The sequence below is a fragment of the Hippocampus comes genome, unplaced genomic scaffold (assembly GCF_001891065.2).
Source record: "Hippocampus comes isolate QL1 unplaced genomic scaffold, H_comes_QL1_v1.1 scaffold348, whole genome shotgun sequence".
NCBI lineage: Eukaryota > Metazoa > Chordata > Actinopteri > Syngnathiformes > Syngnathidae > Hippocampus > Hippocampus comes.
Genome location: NW_017806071.1, coordinates 282,994 through 298,997, shown reverse-complemented (window position 1 = coordinate 298,997; position 16,004 = coordinate 282,994). Strand labels below are relative to the sequence as shown.

General features: G+C 45.3%; 1 protein-coding gene across 2 annotated transcripts; it reads left to right on the top strand.

The window, feature by feature from the left end:
• Positions 1-663: 663 nt before the first annotated feature.
• ubr2 (ubiquitin protein ligase E3 component n-recognin 2) lies at positions 664-11,326 on the top strand. 2 transcript variants are annotated; one of them, XM_019893878.1, is made up of 32 exons: positions 664-789; positions 2,430-2,713; positions 2,969-3,047; positions 4,119-4,229; positions 4,643-4,773; positions 4,896-5,034; positions 5,320-5,382; positions 5,482-5,602; positions 5,763-5,870; positions 6,026-6,114; positions 6,287-6,385; positions 6,589-6,752; positions 6,936-7,035; positions 7,110-7,238; positions 7,430-7,613; positions 7,771-7,832; positions 7,980-8,090; positions 8,249-8,314; positions 8,392-8,508; positions 8,592-8,655; positions 8,767-8,891; positions 8,967-9,019; positions 9,107-9,209; positions 9,294-9,342; positions 9,565-9,719; positions 9,877-9,979; positions 10,061-10,170; positions 10,238-10,321; positions 10,394-10,575; positions 10,689-10,830; positions 11,032-11,101; positions 11,199-11,326. In XM_019893878.1, exons 1-32 carry the CDS (start codon positions 703-705, stop codon positions 11,294-11,296), a joined length of 3,582 nt encoding a protein of 1,193 aa, XP_019749437.1. In that variant the 5' UTR covers positions 664-702; the 3' UTR covers positions 11,297-11,326. The 2 variants fall into 2 exon arrangements, with proteins under 2 accessions (XP_019749437.1, XP_019749438.1); XM_019893879.1 differs by lacking the exon at positions 11,032-11,101 and having other exon boundaries at positions 10,689-10,900.
• Positions 11,327-16,004: the final 4,678 nt, after the last annotated feature.

Genomic DNA, 16,004 nt, shown 5'->3' with positions numbered 1-16,004 from the left:
AATGTTTAGGCATTGACAAATTAACATATGCAGTACAGTATATTAAAAAAAACCAAAACAATACTTAAGAAGAAACCCAGACGGACTGGTTTGATTATCATTCAACTGGTAAGTTTTGGTTGCATGTTTGTATCACCACTCCTATCAGTTTCAAAACAGTAACACCAATTTGCTCCAGGGCAATCATTTAGATTCCCATGTTACAGACACATTGATGTCAAATCAGTTAAAGGAAATGCTGTCACAACCAACATGGCATTATTCTAAATGTGCATATCTTTGCCAGAAGCTTTTGTGCTAGCATTGACCAAGATTTTGTTTGCCATGCAAATAAAGTACAACTTTGGAATTTGTTTGTCATGGTGCAATTCTTTTCTCTTTTTGTGCCTTCTGGACATGTATGTTACAGAATTAGGATCAAGTGAAAAACTTTTAAAAAGTTTGAGTAAATTCATGAAAAACAAATTCAAAAGCAGCTACCAACGACAACTCTAGTCAACTAAGATTTTGACATCAGTCACATTTTACAAGGTCATTTTATCTTCTACCGAAGTTATTTCGGAACCGATACTCGCACTTTAACTCGAGTATCGATTCCCCGTATTTTACAGTTTATTCTCGACGACCTGTCTCCGCCTCCTGCCTACGAATTATTTCCGCTTCCGGGTTCTTCGTCTTCGCCACAGAGCTGTGGGAGGAAAGATGGCTGAGGCAGAGCCCGACAGGAGAGCCCTACTCTCCGATTTATGTTCGGAATTCTTGAATTTCTCCGCCAAAGACACCGCGTCGGTAAGCGCTTCAATCAGCTGTCAGCCCCCGCGAGGGCCACCTCTTCCGCCGCTCGGGGCCGTTTGATCGCCTAATGTGCTGTTTGCAGGATTAATGTGCCGATCTCCAGGTTACCGAAAGCTAATGCTAGCCTATGGTAGTGATGTATACAACATCTGGATGTCAGCTGAAACCTGTCAGCAGCAGCACGTCAGCGTGTCAACCTTGAAGTCTCACGTGAACACAAACTGCCGATGCAGCGCTCACGTCTAAACCGTTTAAAACCGCGCAATCAAACGCAGTTCGACTACTTTAACCCTCTACCAACACAATGACTTGTGTGTTTTTTTTAAGCGTCTTTTGTTTCACACCGTTTACTCTTCATGTGGCTCTGGATCGTAACACGTCTCATTTTAGCATTTCAGTCGTACTGTCGAAATCGTACTATCAAAGTGTCATAAATCATACGGAGACCGGTAACGTCATCGCGATAGCAAGTGTGTGCTGGGGCTTGTGACCAATGTACTGACTGTAAAAAAGTTTTTTGGTATTTGACAGAGCATGTGTTTGACGTGTTGGTGTAACTTGAGTGCCTGCATGTCAACAATACCGTAGAAAGAAGTAGGGGTGGAATTCAGAGCACCTGCATTGCTGCTTTCCACCTGTGATTTAAAAAAAAATTTACTGGTTAGATAACAAGTTATTAACGGGTAAAGTATGTTTTTGTTACATACCTATTGCATGTGGCCTTTGTATTAAGACAGCATATATGCATGTTCAATTTCGAAGTTTTTTTTGGGGGGGGGGGGACACAGTATTTTAAAATGATTTGCACATTTCTTCAACAATTGCACAATTATTGAATGTGTTTTATAAAATCAGTATCCTGGAAGACCAAATGTCATCAAGATAGATATGTATAAACTAGGGAAACAATATTTACCATTTTAGCAATCTAAAAAATTTGTCTGCTGCAGTTGGAAGGAAAATCCGGCCTTTGTTCTTATTTCTTTATTTTTTTGCAGCACTTAGCTTTTATGGTTCCAGGAGCGCCAGTCTGTCAGGGTGTAGGTGACCCATATTTTGGCGCAGGCGGCTGCCTCCAAATTTACCATGCAGGAATGGTATATGTGCCCAGTGATTGAACCCATCCAAGGTGTTCTCTGCTCACACACAACCCCAATGAGGATAAGTAGAAAAGAAGACAGATGGAAGGATAATGAATCGTTTTGGAAAAACAGTGAAGCTCATTCTTCGAACCAGTCCAAGTCACAACAATAATGCCGAGGTGGAGAAAACATTTTTTTATATTCTGCCACCAAACACAGAATTTTGTTGGACTGGTAGCAGTTTGTGGGCCATATTGTTTGGTACTGAGCTCGTCAGTATGTCACGGAGCCTCAACGGGTGACGCAAACGAAGTCTGACAGAGCTGATTAATCTCTACTCTGTAGACTTAGTCTCCCTTTGGATCGGAAATACCGTACATGTAGTGAAGCTGCAATATGGCACAGTATAGGGTCGTTTATCCTCGTGACTGAAAGATGGAGATGACCAACTGCTTGAAACACACGGTATCATTACATTTTAGATGGTGAAGTATCACTGTACTTTATTTTTTTTTCATGCTGTGCAACTAAAAATGCAATTTTCATTTCCAGCGGTGGCTGGCAGAGGCAAATCTTCAGGTGGAAATCTATCGTCACTTGGCAGAAAACGTACCCAGGATCCTTTGCTTGGGGCCGAGTGGCTGCAGCAGTAAAGAGGAGCAGAGAGAAGAGCAGAGGGAAGAACTGGCATGTCAGCTGCTCCTCTTGGCTCCTTTGGAGTGGCTGCTGCTGGGCGAGGATCCAGCCGCAGGCCTCCCTCAGCTACAGGAGAACAATCAGCCATCACCGCTGTGCGGACACGTGTTCAAGGTTGGAGAGCCCACCTATTCCTGCAGGTAAAATAAATACACGTTGGACCAGTTACGCTTTTGAGGCAGCAAAACATACACCTGCCACAGGAACGAACGTACAAGCATTGTTGACGTGCCGCAGTTGACGCTTGTTGAGTTTTAGTTTCACACTGATGTGACAATTCTGTTGACAAATCGAGGGAATGCAATGTGTCTTTTTAGAAGTTCTACTGTACTGAATCGAAATGATAATTTTCCGGTAACAATTTTTATCTTGTTGTATGTGTGTGTTTACTTTAGGGACTGTGCAGCTGACCCCACCTGTGTTCTGTGCATGCAGTGTTTCTTGGGCAGCGTTCATAAAGATCATCGATACAGAGTGAGTACACAAGATTCGGGAAATTACAAGGGTGAATAAGTACAGTGTGCAAATCTGTTTGAGCATTTATTTGATATCCTCAAGTCAAATAGCTTTCCATAAAGATGTCGTGTTTATGTTGCATTTTAAACGTACCGACGGAAAGCTGCTTGAAGGCTTTTGGAAATTGGACAGGTGCGTCGGCCTCAGCAGCTGCTAGATGTGACACATGACGCCGAGCATCCCGCTTGACACTCTGTCACGCCTGCTGTTCATCTGTTGTGATGATGTCATAGCCTCTAGGTGCGGCGGGTATTTGTTTCAGGAGGTGATATTGCAGTTTTCCGTTTTCTCGGTCAACCATGCTGACTCTATCTCCCTGTCTGTCAAGCACCATCCCAATAATAAGGTTCTTGGTCAAGGGTCATCAGGTCCAAGTTAAGGAGTAAGTTTCAGGAAAATCTTCAAACTTGAGTCGCAGAATATAATAAATATAGATCCCAAATGTTGTTTTGTCACCATTGACCGTCAAATAAAATGCAGAAGATACCATTTATAGAATTCAAACACTACAGTTTATTTGCTTTCACACCAAATTGGAATAACTACATTTCAGTACTACATATAGTTTGTTGTAAGTTTTTAACTCATTCGTTATTATAATTTACTCCTACAATATCATGCGCTTGAAATGAGCAGCTTGTGTACAGAGTCACTGGCAAATGCACCTTATTTACAAAATAAGACATATTAAAAATAAACATTTGCGTGGTACAAAATGGCCCATAGATTGGTACCGTTCGTTGGGAACCTCCCCTGCTTTCAAGAATAGTCAAGCAAGGCAAACACGGAGTCACCGTTGGCAATCGGGAAGACATTACAAGGCTTCGGTAAGAATTTCACCCTGTATTGTTCATCTTTATGAAAAGTAGATTTAGTCTTTCTGAACAGCTCTTGAGAGGTCAAAGTTCAACCTGTCACTTGCACAAAGCACAATCTCGCTCGTGTCAGCTGACCCTGGAGCCGACAGCTGCTTGTCTTCTGCAGGTGACGCACCTGACTGCATGTGTATCTGTGTTTGTGTGCAAATAGATGACCACGTCCGGTGGCGGGGGGTTCTGTGACTGCGGAGACACTGAAGCTTGGAAGAAGGGTCCTTACTGCCAGAAACATACACCGACCACCAACAAAGACTCAGAGGAGGTCTCTAAGCTACTATCTTCCCCACTCGTAAATGCAGCATATTGCTTGAACTGACATGAAACCAAGAAAAAAAAATTCGACCTTGCGACTCCGGGGTGGAGCAAAGTTTGTCTCTTCTATTGCAGCCCTGATGCCCTTCAATCATCACAGAGTGTGATCGATGTGCGTTTACCTTTTAACCTATTATGGAATGAAGGGAAAAAAATGAAACCTCAAATTGAATCACATTCTAAAACATCTATACATGTAGATGTGCTATCAAAAATTCTATTTCATATCATAGTAGGTCCTTATGTGCTGTAGTTTTTTTTTTTTCATGAAGGTGTTGAAAATGACACCGTTACAATTTTTAGACACAGCGGGATACCGTATCATCATAATACCTCCCAACCCTAGCTCTTTGTGCCCCCCAGGACCCTGCAGCCCTGCTACCGGCTGACATGGTTGTCCGCAGTTACAACATTTTTTCCATCATCCTGAAGTATGCTGTGGACATGCTTACTTGGACACAAGAGGATCAGCTTCCCGCAGGCCTTGAACCACCGTATGTATCCTGCATCGCACTTTGCCTCAACCGGAATCTTGCTTCGCAACTGGGGACATTGTAATTCATTTTGTTTGTGCTTTATTATTATTTTTTTTACCCTCTACCCTTTGTGCGTGCAGTGAAAAAGGAGACAACTACTACTGCATGCTATTCAATGACGAAGTCCACACCTATGAACAGGTGATCTACACCCTGCAGAAGGCTGTCAACTGCAGCCAGAAAGAAGCCGTCAGCTTCGCCACCACTGTGGACAGAGATGTCAGTATTGCATTCGTTTACCCGAGAGCTTCTTGCTCGTTTGTAACATGCCCTCACAACTGAAATCAGCCCAACTTGTCATGACAGCGTAGCGTCACAAAGTACCTTAAAATAACAAGGGTGTCACAATATAGCAATTGTGCAAAAATGACTCTGTTGGGAGGGTAAAATAAAAATATGTTGAGCATAGCGGTTGTTACGTATGTAATTAAAGAGGGCAGCGTCATTGTCTAAATGGCTAAGTGGTGAAATCACTGCTAAAATGTATTTTGCGTTCATTTACAGGGCAGGAAGTCTGTTCGATATGGAGACTTTCAGTTTTGTGAACAAGCCAAGACTGTTATAGTGGTGAGTTTCCAGATTTTTCATTTGGCTTCTTATTTCTCATTTATTTACCCGACGATAGTTGCTGCTGACGCTTTGAATATTTGCCAACTTTGTCCACAGAGGAACACCAGTCGCCAGTCAAAGCCTCTCAGAGTTGAGGTGATGCACTCATCGGTTGTTGCCCATCAGTGTTTTGCTTTGAAAGCGCTGAGTTGGTTGGGACAAATCATTCAATACTCAGGTACGTCTTGATTCGAACCAATATCCCTATGTGTTTACACCAGGTGGAAGTAAACAGTTTTGTTGCTGTGTGTGTGTGTGTGTGTGTGTGTGTGTGTGTGTGTGTGTGTGTGTGTGTGTGTGTGTGTGTGTGTGTGTGTGTGTGTCCGTCCTTGTTTCAGATGGCTTGAGGAGAATACTGTGTCAGGTGGGACTTGAAGAAGGCCCAGAAGGAGTAAACTCATCACTTGTTGACCGTTTAATGCTCAACGACTCGAAGATGTGGAAAGGTGTTATTTTATTTGATTTTTACCACAGTAATATTCAACATTTTCTCACAGGGCATTTGGAAATGACACCTGCTGGTGTCCCAGGGACTTGCTCCAGTTTTTGATTCTCTCCCGTGTACGGTTTTGATAACGGTTGGTCTTCACCCCCTGTGAAGGAGCAAGGAACATCTACCACCAGCTGCTGATGAACAGTCTCCTCATGGATTTCAAGTACAAGAAGGTCTTTGCGATCCAGTTTGCCAAGGTAAATACATATTTATATCATGTCTGAAACTCGCGTTGAATTGGACTTTCCTCTTTGTGATGAAGAAAGCAGTTTATTGGTTCTAAAATAACTTGTTTGGAAATACAGTCTGTCTTGGTAGCTGTATAAAAAAAAAAAAAACAACAACAACAACACTGTGTCCTCATTTTAGAACTACAGACGCCTTCAGACAGATTTCATGGAAGATGACCATGAGAGGGTGGTGTCAGTGACCTCACTGTCAGTACAGTTGTTCACCGTGCCAACCATGGTGAGTTCTCTTTTGCGCATCCGCACCCAATTGCTTCCTCGACGTGCTGAATGCCGACATCGTTGTGTTAAGAAAAATGTGTGTGTCCCCTTTGGTTGTCTCCTAATCAAGTGTTGCGCATCGTTTGCAGACAAGACATGTTTCTAATGGTTTTAAATGATCTTTAATAGTTTAAACAAGTGCCTATATGTGGTGTCTTTCAGGCTCGGATGCTGATGGTGAAAGAGAACCTGATGACTACCATCATCAGGACATTTGTCGATCATCTCCGTCACCGAGATCTGCAGGGGCGCTTTCAGTTTGATCGCTACACCGCCCAGCAGGCCTTCAAATTTGGACGAGTCCAGAGCCTCATTGGCGACCTCAAGTAACCGCTATATAACATACAGTACATGCCATTTACTCTCTGTCCTAATAACGGATGGCTGGATTGATTCGCTCTCTGCCCATTATACAGTAGCGTACACCAATGTCTGCTCAGATTTAAAAAATAAAATAAAATCCAGTACACCAGACTAACACCAACTGAAACCATTTTGCGTGTGTCCAGGTATGTCTTAATCAGCCGACCCTCCGAATGGAGTGTTGAGCTCAGAGAGAAGTTTCTAGAAGGTCTGGATGCTTTCCTGGAGCTCCTTAAGTGCATGCAGGTAGTAGACCTACAACCGTGCAGACATATATATGAGCAGAATGCAGAAACGGAGAAATTGCGTCTGTCTTTCAGGGCATGGACCCGGTGGTTCGACAAGTGGGGCAACACATAGAGATGGAACCCGAGTGGGAGGCGGCGTTCACCCTCCAGATGAAATTAACGCATATCATATCTATGATCCAGGAGTGGTGCTCCACCGATGTGAGATATTCTAGAAGGCAACACCACATTACGTATTGTCGCTGTTGGGTTGACTTTCAAACAATTGCTCTTTGTTCAAATGTCTAAAAGAGAGCTTTCTGGGTTGCTCGAATATGCATCTTGTCATTGTCACCGCAATGATTTTCTGTTTTAAAAGCATCAATGTTTCTTCTTCCCCCGTCACGCGCCAGGAGCGTGTGCTGATCGAGGCCTACAGGAAGTGTTTGAGTGCAGTCAGTCAGTGTCACAGCGGCCTTCCGGATGGTGAACAGCCAATAAGCTTGAGTCTGGCCGGCCACTGTGTGGATACATTTATGTACCAGGTGTCTCAGGACAAGGTGTCCATCCACCTGCCTGTCTGCAGACTACTTGCCGGTAAATGCACATGTGACTTTCTAGATCCATCTCGCATAAGTCCAGGATGCATTTTCCTCTGTGGGGCACACAGTAGTACTTCTTTCTCAACCTTAATAATCTTACCTTGGTCACTGAAACTTGCGGCTAGTCATTGTGATGCGCCATCCTTCCCCAGGTCTCCACGTTCTCCTCAGCAGGACAGACGTTGCCGCTCGGCTCCCCGAACAACTCCCGTTGGTCTGTAGCAATTTTTGTGTCTTCCCATTTGATATGTGAACATTTTCTATTGAGTTAGTAAAATGGAGAGGTCCAAACTTCCTTTTGTTAATTTGATCACTTGCTGCCTCAGCTCTGAAATGTCTGTTTGTGTCTTTTTGCTCGCAGGGTGAGCTCAGCCCCCCACTTTTGATTGAACTCCCCCTGCGATGCTTGGTGCTCTGTGCTCAAGTGCTGGCTGGGATGTGGAGAAGGAACGGCTTCTCCCTAATCAACCAGGTGAGCTGAGATTCTGTCCTTAGTACTGGTCTGACCGTCCGTGCTTGTATGTGAGCCAGGTGGTGAGGTACCGCTAACATATACACAAGGGGAAATATAGAATATGTCACGTCTGTTGTTTTTCAATAATGCGAAGTCATATTTGTTTTCGCTTTCAGATTTATTATTACCACAATGTGAAGTGCCGAGTGGAGATGTTCGACAAAGACGTAATTATGCTGCAGGTACAAACTAACTCCCACTGATCGAAACGGAATGCAGTTTTATTTTGGCGTTTCTTAGTTGCGGTCTCTTTTCACAGGCCGGCGCCTCTATGATGGATCCAAACCACTTCCTGATGATCGTTCTGAATCGTTTTGAGCTTTTCCACATTTTTAGGTTCGCAGACTGTCGAAAGAGATACCGACCGACCAATAAGGTTAGTTTTGGGATGCAGACCCTCTGTTTTTGTTTGTTTTTGTCTGCTCACCGTTTTAACCCCCCCCCCCCTTTCTTCCCCAGGATTTGGTACAGCAGAACAATACCTTGATTGAAGAGATGCTGCACTTAATAATCACTGTGATCGGTGTGTCTCTCTTTCATTTTTGCACTTTTATTTATTTATTTTTTATTCATGTTCGCAATTCGGTAGCGATTGAGAATTTGTTCTCATGTGATTCGTATGTGTGTCGGTCAGGTGAACGTTACGTGGCAGGTGTTGGCCAGGTGGAGCCGTTTGACGAGGTCCGAAGGGAGATCATCCACCAGTTGTCAATCAGACCTATGGCTCATAGTGAGCTAGTGAAGGCTCTGCCAGAGAATGTACGTTTCAAACGCACTGTACTGCATCTTAATGAAGGTTTGCGGATTGTTGAAACATTTTTTTCTTTTCTTCAGGGAAACAAGGAGACTGGCCTAGAGCGCGTGATCGACAGTGTTGCTTCGTTCAAGTTAGTGTGTTGATTTGATCTCATTTGGACGACACCCCAGTACAGATGAAATACGCGAAAGCGTTTTAAAACGGTCTCAATTAACAGGAAGCCAGGTGTGACAGGCCGTGGTCTTTACGAACTGCGTCCTGAGTGGAACAAGCACTTCAACCTTTACTTCTATCACTACAGCAGAGCCGACCAGTCCAAGGTTCACAAATACCGACCACCATTTTTTAAGTTATTGGGCGCGTACACGGCATTGTTTTGACGACACCGTGGGATGTGTGCGCAGGCAGAAGAGACTCAGAGGAAGCTGAGAAGACAGAGTGGAGAGGACCCAGGTGAAAACTAGCAAGCGATACACTTGTGTTGGTGTGTCACAGAGCATTTTCAACTCAATCTAGACCGTCATTAAAATGAGTGGCCACATTATGAGGAAAATCTATCACGTTGACAGTCAATAGAATACAAGTCGATCGAAAGATTTCCACTTTGTCCCCACATTTTGCATTGTCCTACATACGACTCTGAAGTATGAACGCATCTGTTTGTGTGCCGCGCAGCCCTTGCTCCGCCAGTCCCCCCCTCCCTCTGCCCCCTGTTCGCTAGCCTGGTGAACCTCCTGCAGTGTGACGTGCTGCTGGCTGTGGAGGGTGCCGTGCTGCAGTGGGCGATGGAGCCGCGGGGAGGAGGCTGGACCGAGTCCATGCTGCAGAGGGTGAGACAGAGGGATCGTCGGGGGGTTGTGCAATATGCATTGAACCAAGAAAACAGGACATTTGTGATGCAAACGGTTTTGCGTCTTAATCATCAATCATCATCACGATGAGAAATGTCAATAAACTTGTGATGTCTCTCGTGTGGCCGCCGTCTAGGTGCTCCATTTGGTGGGCATGGCTCTGCTGGAGGAGCAGCAACAGCTGGAAAACAGCAATGGCGAGGATGACATCACCTTCCTCTATACCGCCAAAATCACACGTCAGTGCAGAGTCGCATACACACGAACATCTTGACCAGTTAGTTGCTTGCATGCAATGCAACCCGTGTGTTTATTTGTAGGTCCGGGCGATGCGCCGAGTACTTCAGGAAGTGTACTTGCTTTGCTAGAGAGTCTACAGAATGCTCCTCACCTTGAGGTCCACAAAGACATGATCACCTGGATCCTAAAGGTACAAGTCTATTTTTTTTGGCCCACACCTTCCCCGTCATGAAAATTCACATGCATTTGGTCTCCAGATGGTGGCAAACATCAAAACCATTCGAGAACGTTCCTCCTCCGCCTCCGCTGTTACCATCAGCCCAGGACATGGACCCGAAGAGGTCAGGCTCAAACCGCTTTCGCCGTTCAAACACACTTGATAGTTGATGGGTGTGATTGTTGCCTTTTTGCAGACGATACGGGACAAAGACAAGGCAGAGAGGAAGAGGAAGGCTGAGATGGCTCGGCTACGGAGGGAGAAGATCATGGCCCAGATGTCCGAGATGCAGAAACATTTCATCAATGAGAACAAAGAACTTTTCCAGCAAAGTCTAGAAGAGCTCGAAGCGTCCACGTCTGCCGATGCAGAGCATAGGTGTGCAACGATAGCCCGGACAGCTCTGCGACTCACATTGCGCACTAGCTAACAATCATGGATTGCGGCGTTGACGAAATGTGTCCCATGACCTTCTCTCGGACGTTTCGCAGCCCCTCCAGTTCGGAGCCATCCTCCGTCTCTTGGGTCTGCGTTGGCCCCACAAGGGTCGCGAGAGGAGCCGAGCGGCGTCAGCTTGTCACTTGCATCCTGTGTCAGGAGGAGCAGGAGGTCAAATGTCACGGCAGGGCAATGGTATTGGCCGCTTTTGTCCAAAGATCAACCGTTTTGTCCAAAAAACGCTGCCGTGCTTTGCCCAATGCAGGTGTGCTTGACTGCCACTTCTTGATTCAGACGGAAACATACTCGGTCATTGTTCATCATTGATTTTGTTGTTTTTTTTTTTGCATCCTGTGTCAGGAGGAGCAGGAGGTCAAATGTCACGGCAGGGCAATGGTATTGGCCGCTTTTGTCCAAAGATCAACCGTTTTGTCCAAAAAACGCTGCCGTGCTTTGCCCAATGCAGGTGGGCTTGACTGCCACTTCTTGATTCAGATGGAAACATACTCGGTCATTGTTCATAATTGATTTTGTTGTTTTTTTTTTTTTTGTTTGTTTTTTAGAACGACATGACCCTTTGTTCATTCATCCTGACCTTTCAATGGGCATTCACACCACCAGCTGTGGACACATCATGCATGCCACCTGCTGGCAGAGGTGAGAGCCTGGAGGAGTGAGACTGAATTGACCCCAAGTTTAATTTAGGTTCAGGGATTTGTGGGGAAAACACTTCTAATATCTGTTACCTGCAAAGAAAAGTTCGAATTTTGGTACAGGATTTGTCCCTGGATGAAAAGAAGAAACATACCGCAAGGAACGTGAAGTAGACTCCCACATAACGTGATGCGGAGAGGCGGATCTGACGATTTTGATACCTGTGCTACCACTACAGTGTTCATTACTAAGAATTATTTCTGTTTCCTTTATTGAAATTTTGTGACTCCCCGCCTCCTGTCTTTTGCACACGGCGCTATAGGCTCCTTCACCCTCAGTCGTCTTTGCTGTTGGCTTTGCCTGGTCTGCTGAATAGCGGTGAAGAGAATTTTTGAGATCAGGCGCAATTGTTTGACTCTTTTTAAAATTGAGGTTTTGGGGAGTTGTGGATCAGTATGCACACACCAATATGAATCATATTCTTCCATTTGTCTTTCAGTGTTGATCACCCCAGTCTGGCCGTTTGGCTGAAGACAACCAATGAGGAGATTGCAGCGCTGCACTATGCGAACAGAAAGTCTTCAAGCGGTCAGTCCTGTCATGTCAAGTGTAGTCCATCCTGGGTTGCATTGTGGCGGCCATCGCTGGGATGCGAGTTACTGTGTGCAATTGCAGTGATGTCTGCGTGCATTTCCTTCCCAGATGCAACAGAAGAGGTGGAACCTCCAATTCCGGAAGGATTCCGACTTGATTTCACTCCGCTGTGAGCGTAGCATTTATTTTGTCTTTAAGACCGATCAATAGTCATATCAGCTCTCTGTGCACAATGCGCTCGCATTATGAGATCAGTGGCCGTTGGTGTCATTCCTCATTGCGCTCTCTCCATTAGGAACCCCTTTTCGAACAGCATCAATGAGATGATAACCACGTTCAGCATGTCAACCTACAAGGTGGGACTCAAAGCGAACCCGAATGAGCAGGACCACAGAGTCCCTGTGCTGAGTTGGTCCACTTGCGCCTACACAATCCAAGCAATAGGTACACGCACGCACGCACGCAATAAATCAGATCCAATACGCACATTCCCATTCCGCATTCCAACTATGCATCTGTTTACAGAGCGGCTTCTGATGGATGAGGAGAAGCCTTTATTTGGAAGTTTACCCTGCAGACAGGTAATAGTACAGCCAAGCACAGGTAGAATTCATCTTTTTTTTTTTTTTTTAGCCATATGTTTAATACGGGACACGACTGAGGTGTCCTGACATGATTTATCATCAGGGTGCCAAAAGTATGAACCAATTTATTCCCGTCAGGGCTGCAGTCTGTCTTGCCCTAGTTGACCACATAAATTCAGCCAAGCACAGGTAGAATTCAGAAATATTTAGACGGAGCACTATAATCCAGAACTCCAAATTCATTCATGAAGTCGAACAAAACTAACAGCAACCACCGGAATAAATACTGATTCAAAATATTTTCTCTTTTGGTGACTAAAAAGAATATAACTCAGGACTTTTTCTGTCATCAGGTTCTCCAAATGTCAAAGTTGTGTGTAATAATTGAATATTCTTTTCAGTTCAGAACAAGTAGTTGGTCTTGATACTCCTCCTCCATCTGTTGTCTGTATTCTTAGAATTGCTCTAGTTTTTATCCGATCAATGAGGGTCAATTGTAACCATTGTTTCAGGACGACTGCTTGAGCTCCATCGCCAGGTTCAGTTCGGCTTGCTGGACATCAGCTTCGTTGCCTGCAGTGCACGCGCACTTCATCAGATTGTTTGCAGGTACGCACACATTTTTCGGAGTACATACGTTACGGACAGAAAACGACAACAACGAACGACGAGTCATCTTTTTGTACGTGTGCGTTGGTCTCTTTTGCAGTTGTGGTTGCAGACCCTCAGGTAGACAACACTCCAAGCATCCTGGATATTGACATGTTCCACCTTTTGGTGAGTTATATCCACTCGACATCAACTACGGGTCCGCTTGAAGTCCACTTATTATTCCACAGCTTCACACTTGAAATTGTTTTTAGACTATACGTATGTCACGATATATTTCACTCGATAGCAAGGCCCAAGTGATTGTCGGCTTCCAATCGGCATTGGTGCTCAAACTCAAACCGATATCCGTTGCAGGTTTACAGCGTATTGGCCTACACGTCCGTTCACAGTCTGGACCAGTCAGGACGGCATGCGGTCGACTCGGCTCACGTTCACCTCCTTCACCTCATCACTGTGGCTCACCTGGTTCAGGTCCTGCTTACTTCAAACATGGGTACGGCGCGCCGCCGCAAAACAAAATCCACATTTGGTTTTCGCGTAGCCTTATTTACCCGCGGCTCTCCTTTGTAGAGGAGTTGTGTATGGAGCAGGACAGCAAGGGGTCACAGGAGGAGGAGCTCACGTGTCAGCTGTATAACACGCTGAGGAAACACCTGGGCAGGTGAGGTCAAATGCCAGCTGAGATAAATATGCGTCATGTTGAAAAGCGCCGGCTGCTTCTTGTTTTGGGCGCCATTTTGTTTTGTGGCCTCCGTTCATGCTAAAAACAAATCACATACAAAGCGCCCATGCTTCGAATATGGAATTCACTTTGTATCTCACGTGCTTCTCGCTCTAAAAGTCACCGTGTATGTGGGTTTAGCGTTTTACCTGAAGTGGCATCCTGGCAGCTGTGGCGCTGTGTGAAAGCTGGCGTCTCGCCGTTCCTGCGATGTGCCGCTCTCTTCTTTCACTACCTAAACTCGACAGCGCCACCAACCGACCTGCTGGGTAATAGCACAATCACGTTTCCTAACATGTATGAAAGCAGGTTGCTGGTCGTGTGCGGACTTGTCTCCAACCAATTGCAGGGCACTTATAAGACACACAGCCGTTTAAACTCACATTTAAGACTAAGTGCATACATGTGCTCATAAGCTCCATGATTCGGATGTGTACTGTGTGTGTTCGCGTGTGCGTGTGTGTTGTGTAGGTACAGGACCTGGACAATGGGAGGCACTGTGTAGCTACCTCAGCCTGCCCTCGAACCCACTGCAACTCTACCACAACCAACAAACACTGCTCGAGCCACTCATACACAGGTAGTCCTTAATATCTATTGTCAGATTTTTTTTAAATAAAACATATTGATATTATACATAAATATATTCATTTGAATTTATTTCAAGCTAAATCTAAATCATCCAGCTAAACAGAAAGTGTGGGACAACCAAAGTGACTTTCTTTCTCGGAGGGCGGCTGCAATTTTGTTACAGATAAACCATTTGTAGTTAGATTGTTAAAGTCACACATACAATATTGGTTTTAAATTTGAATTTATGAATATGGCGAATAAAAATGAAGAAGGTGTGAGGGGTTTACCGGTGTGATTGGGTGTGTGTGCGCGCGCGTGCTTGCCTGCAGTTGGTGTTGTCACTCATCCGTCAGACCGACATTGCAAGGAGGCGGAGTCAACAGGTTCCCGCGAGAGTCAAACCGTCTGATCGACCTGCCTGAAGATTACAGCGTCCTTATTAACCAGGCATCCAGCTTCACGTCAGTACACAGAACATGTATCTTCATACGTGCTAACGGCGATGTGTCAGTAACGTCTTCTTTTACTTGTACAGGTGCCCTCGGTCAGGAGGAGACAAGTCGCGCGCGCCCACTCTGTGTCTGGTGTGCGGCGCCATGCTGTGCTCGCAGAGTTACTGCTGTCAAACCGAAGTGGACGGCGAGGATGTCGGCGCCTGCACCGCCCACACCTTCACCTGTGGCGCAGGCCTCGGTCTCTTCCTCAGGTAACGCGTCTCCTCACCGCCGACATTTTGGCCCACGTTTTGCAAATGTCTGCTGTGTTTCGTTTTCAGGGTTCGAGAGAGTCAGGTGTTGTTCGTGGCGGGTAAAACGAAGGGCTGCTTCTATCCTCCCCCGTACCTGGATGACTACGGCGAGACAGATCAGGGCCTCAAGTAAGCATTCACCGAGCACGTTCATTTGACATTCTTGAGATCCGGTTTAAGGTCTGGACGAGTACCCTCTTCATGCTCACCAGTTAGAATGACAAGGGCACACGCGTAGGATGACTTTATTACAAGTAAAGGTTTTTCCACGATAAGTGCCACTTTTGGCCTACTAAGACGCAATTACACTTTATTTTTAAACTCCTCTGCTGGACTCGTACGTTTGCTGCGTGCTGACTAGTGGGGGTAAAGAGTGTATTAGCATCATTTGAGGCCGAGGAACGGCGTTGAATTCAGAGGGGAAGATTCATTAAGTCGGTCGAATTGATTTTTTTGAAATGTTGCGTATCCGTCTGTTACAGGCGAGGGAACCCGCTCCATCTCTGCGTGGAGCGTTATAGGAAGATCGAACGTCTGTGGCGTCAGCATGGTATTGCCGAGGTCATAGGTCACGCTCAAGAGGCCAATCAGACACTGGTGGCTATCGACTGGCAACACCTGTGATGTCGAGTTGAAGCCGCGTGATTGGAAAGCAAAACTGGCTGCCTCCCTTTTTTTTTTTGATCCTACTGCTTCAGGTCCCTTCAGCTTGCTGCCAATCAGCGATCAGCTCAGATAAAGCTTTCAGGGATTTGTTTTTGTCTCATCAAAGAGGCAGCAAAAAGAAAAAAAAAAGCATTCTCAAATACATCAGGCTATGATGGTTATTGGTCTGCAACTGTTTTGCTCCGAAATTGATCAGTAGTGATAACGTCTCCATTTT

Bases quoted from the DNA above. Each gene is read 5' to 3' on its own strand.
- ubr2 (XM_019893878.1), top strand. From the start codon at position 703: ATGGCTGAGGCAGAGCCCGACAGGAGAGCCCTACTCTCCGATTTATGT. The intron at 2,714-2,968 runs GTAAAATAAATA...TGTTTACTTTAG, and splicing joins GAGCCCACCTATTCCTGCAG to GGACTGTGCAGCTGACCCCA. The intron at 9,020-9,106 runs GTTAGTGTGTTG...CTCAATTAACAG, and splicing joins GACAGTGTTGCTTCGTTCAA to GAAGCCAGGTGTGACAGGCC.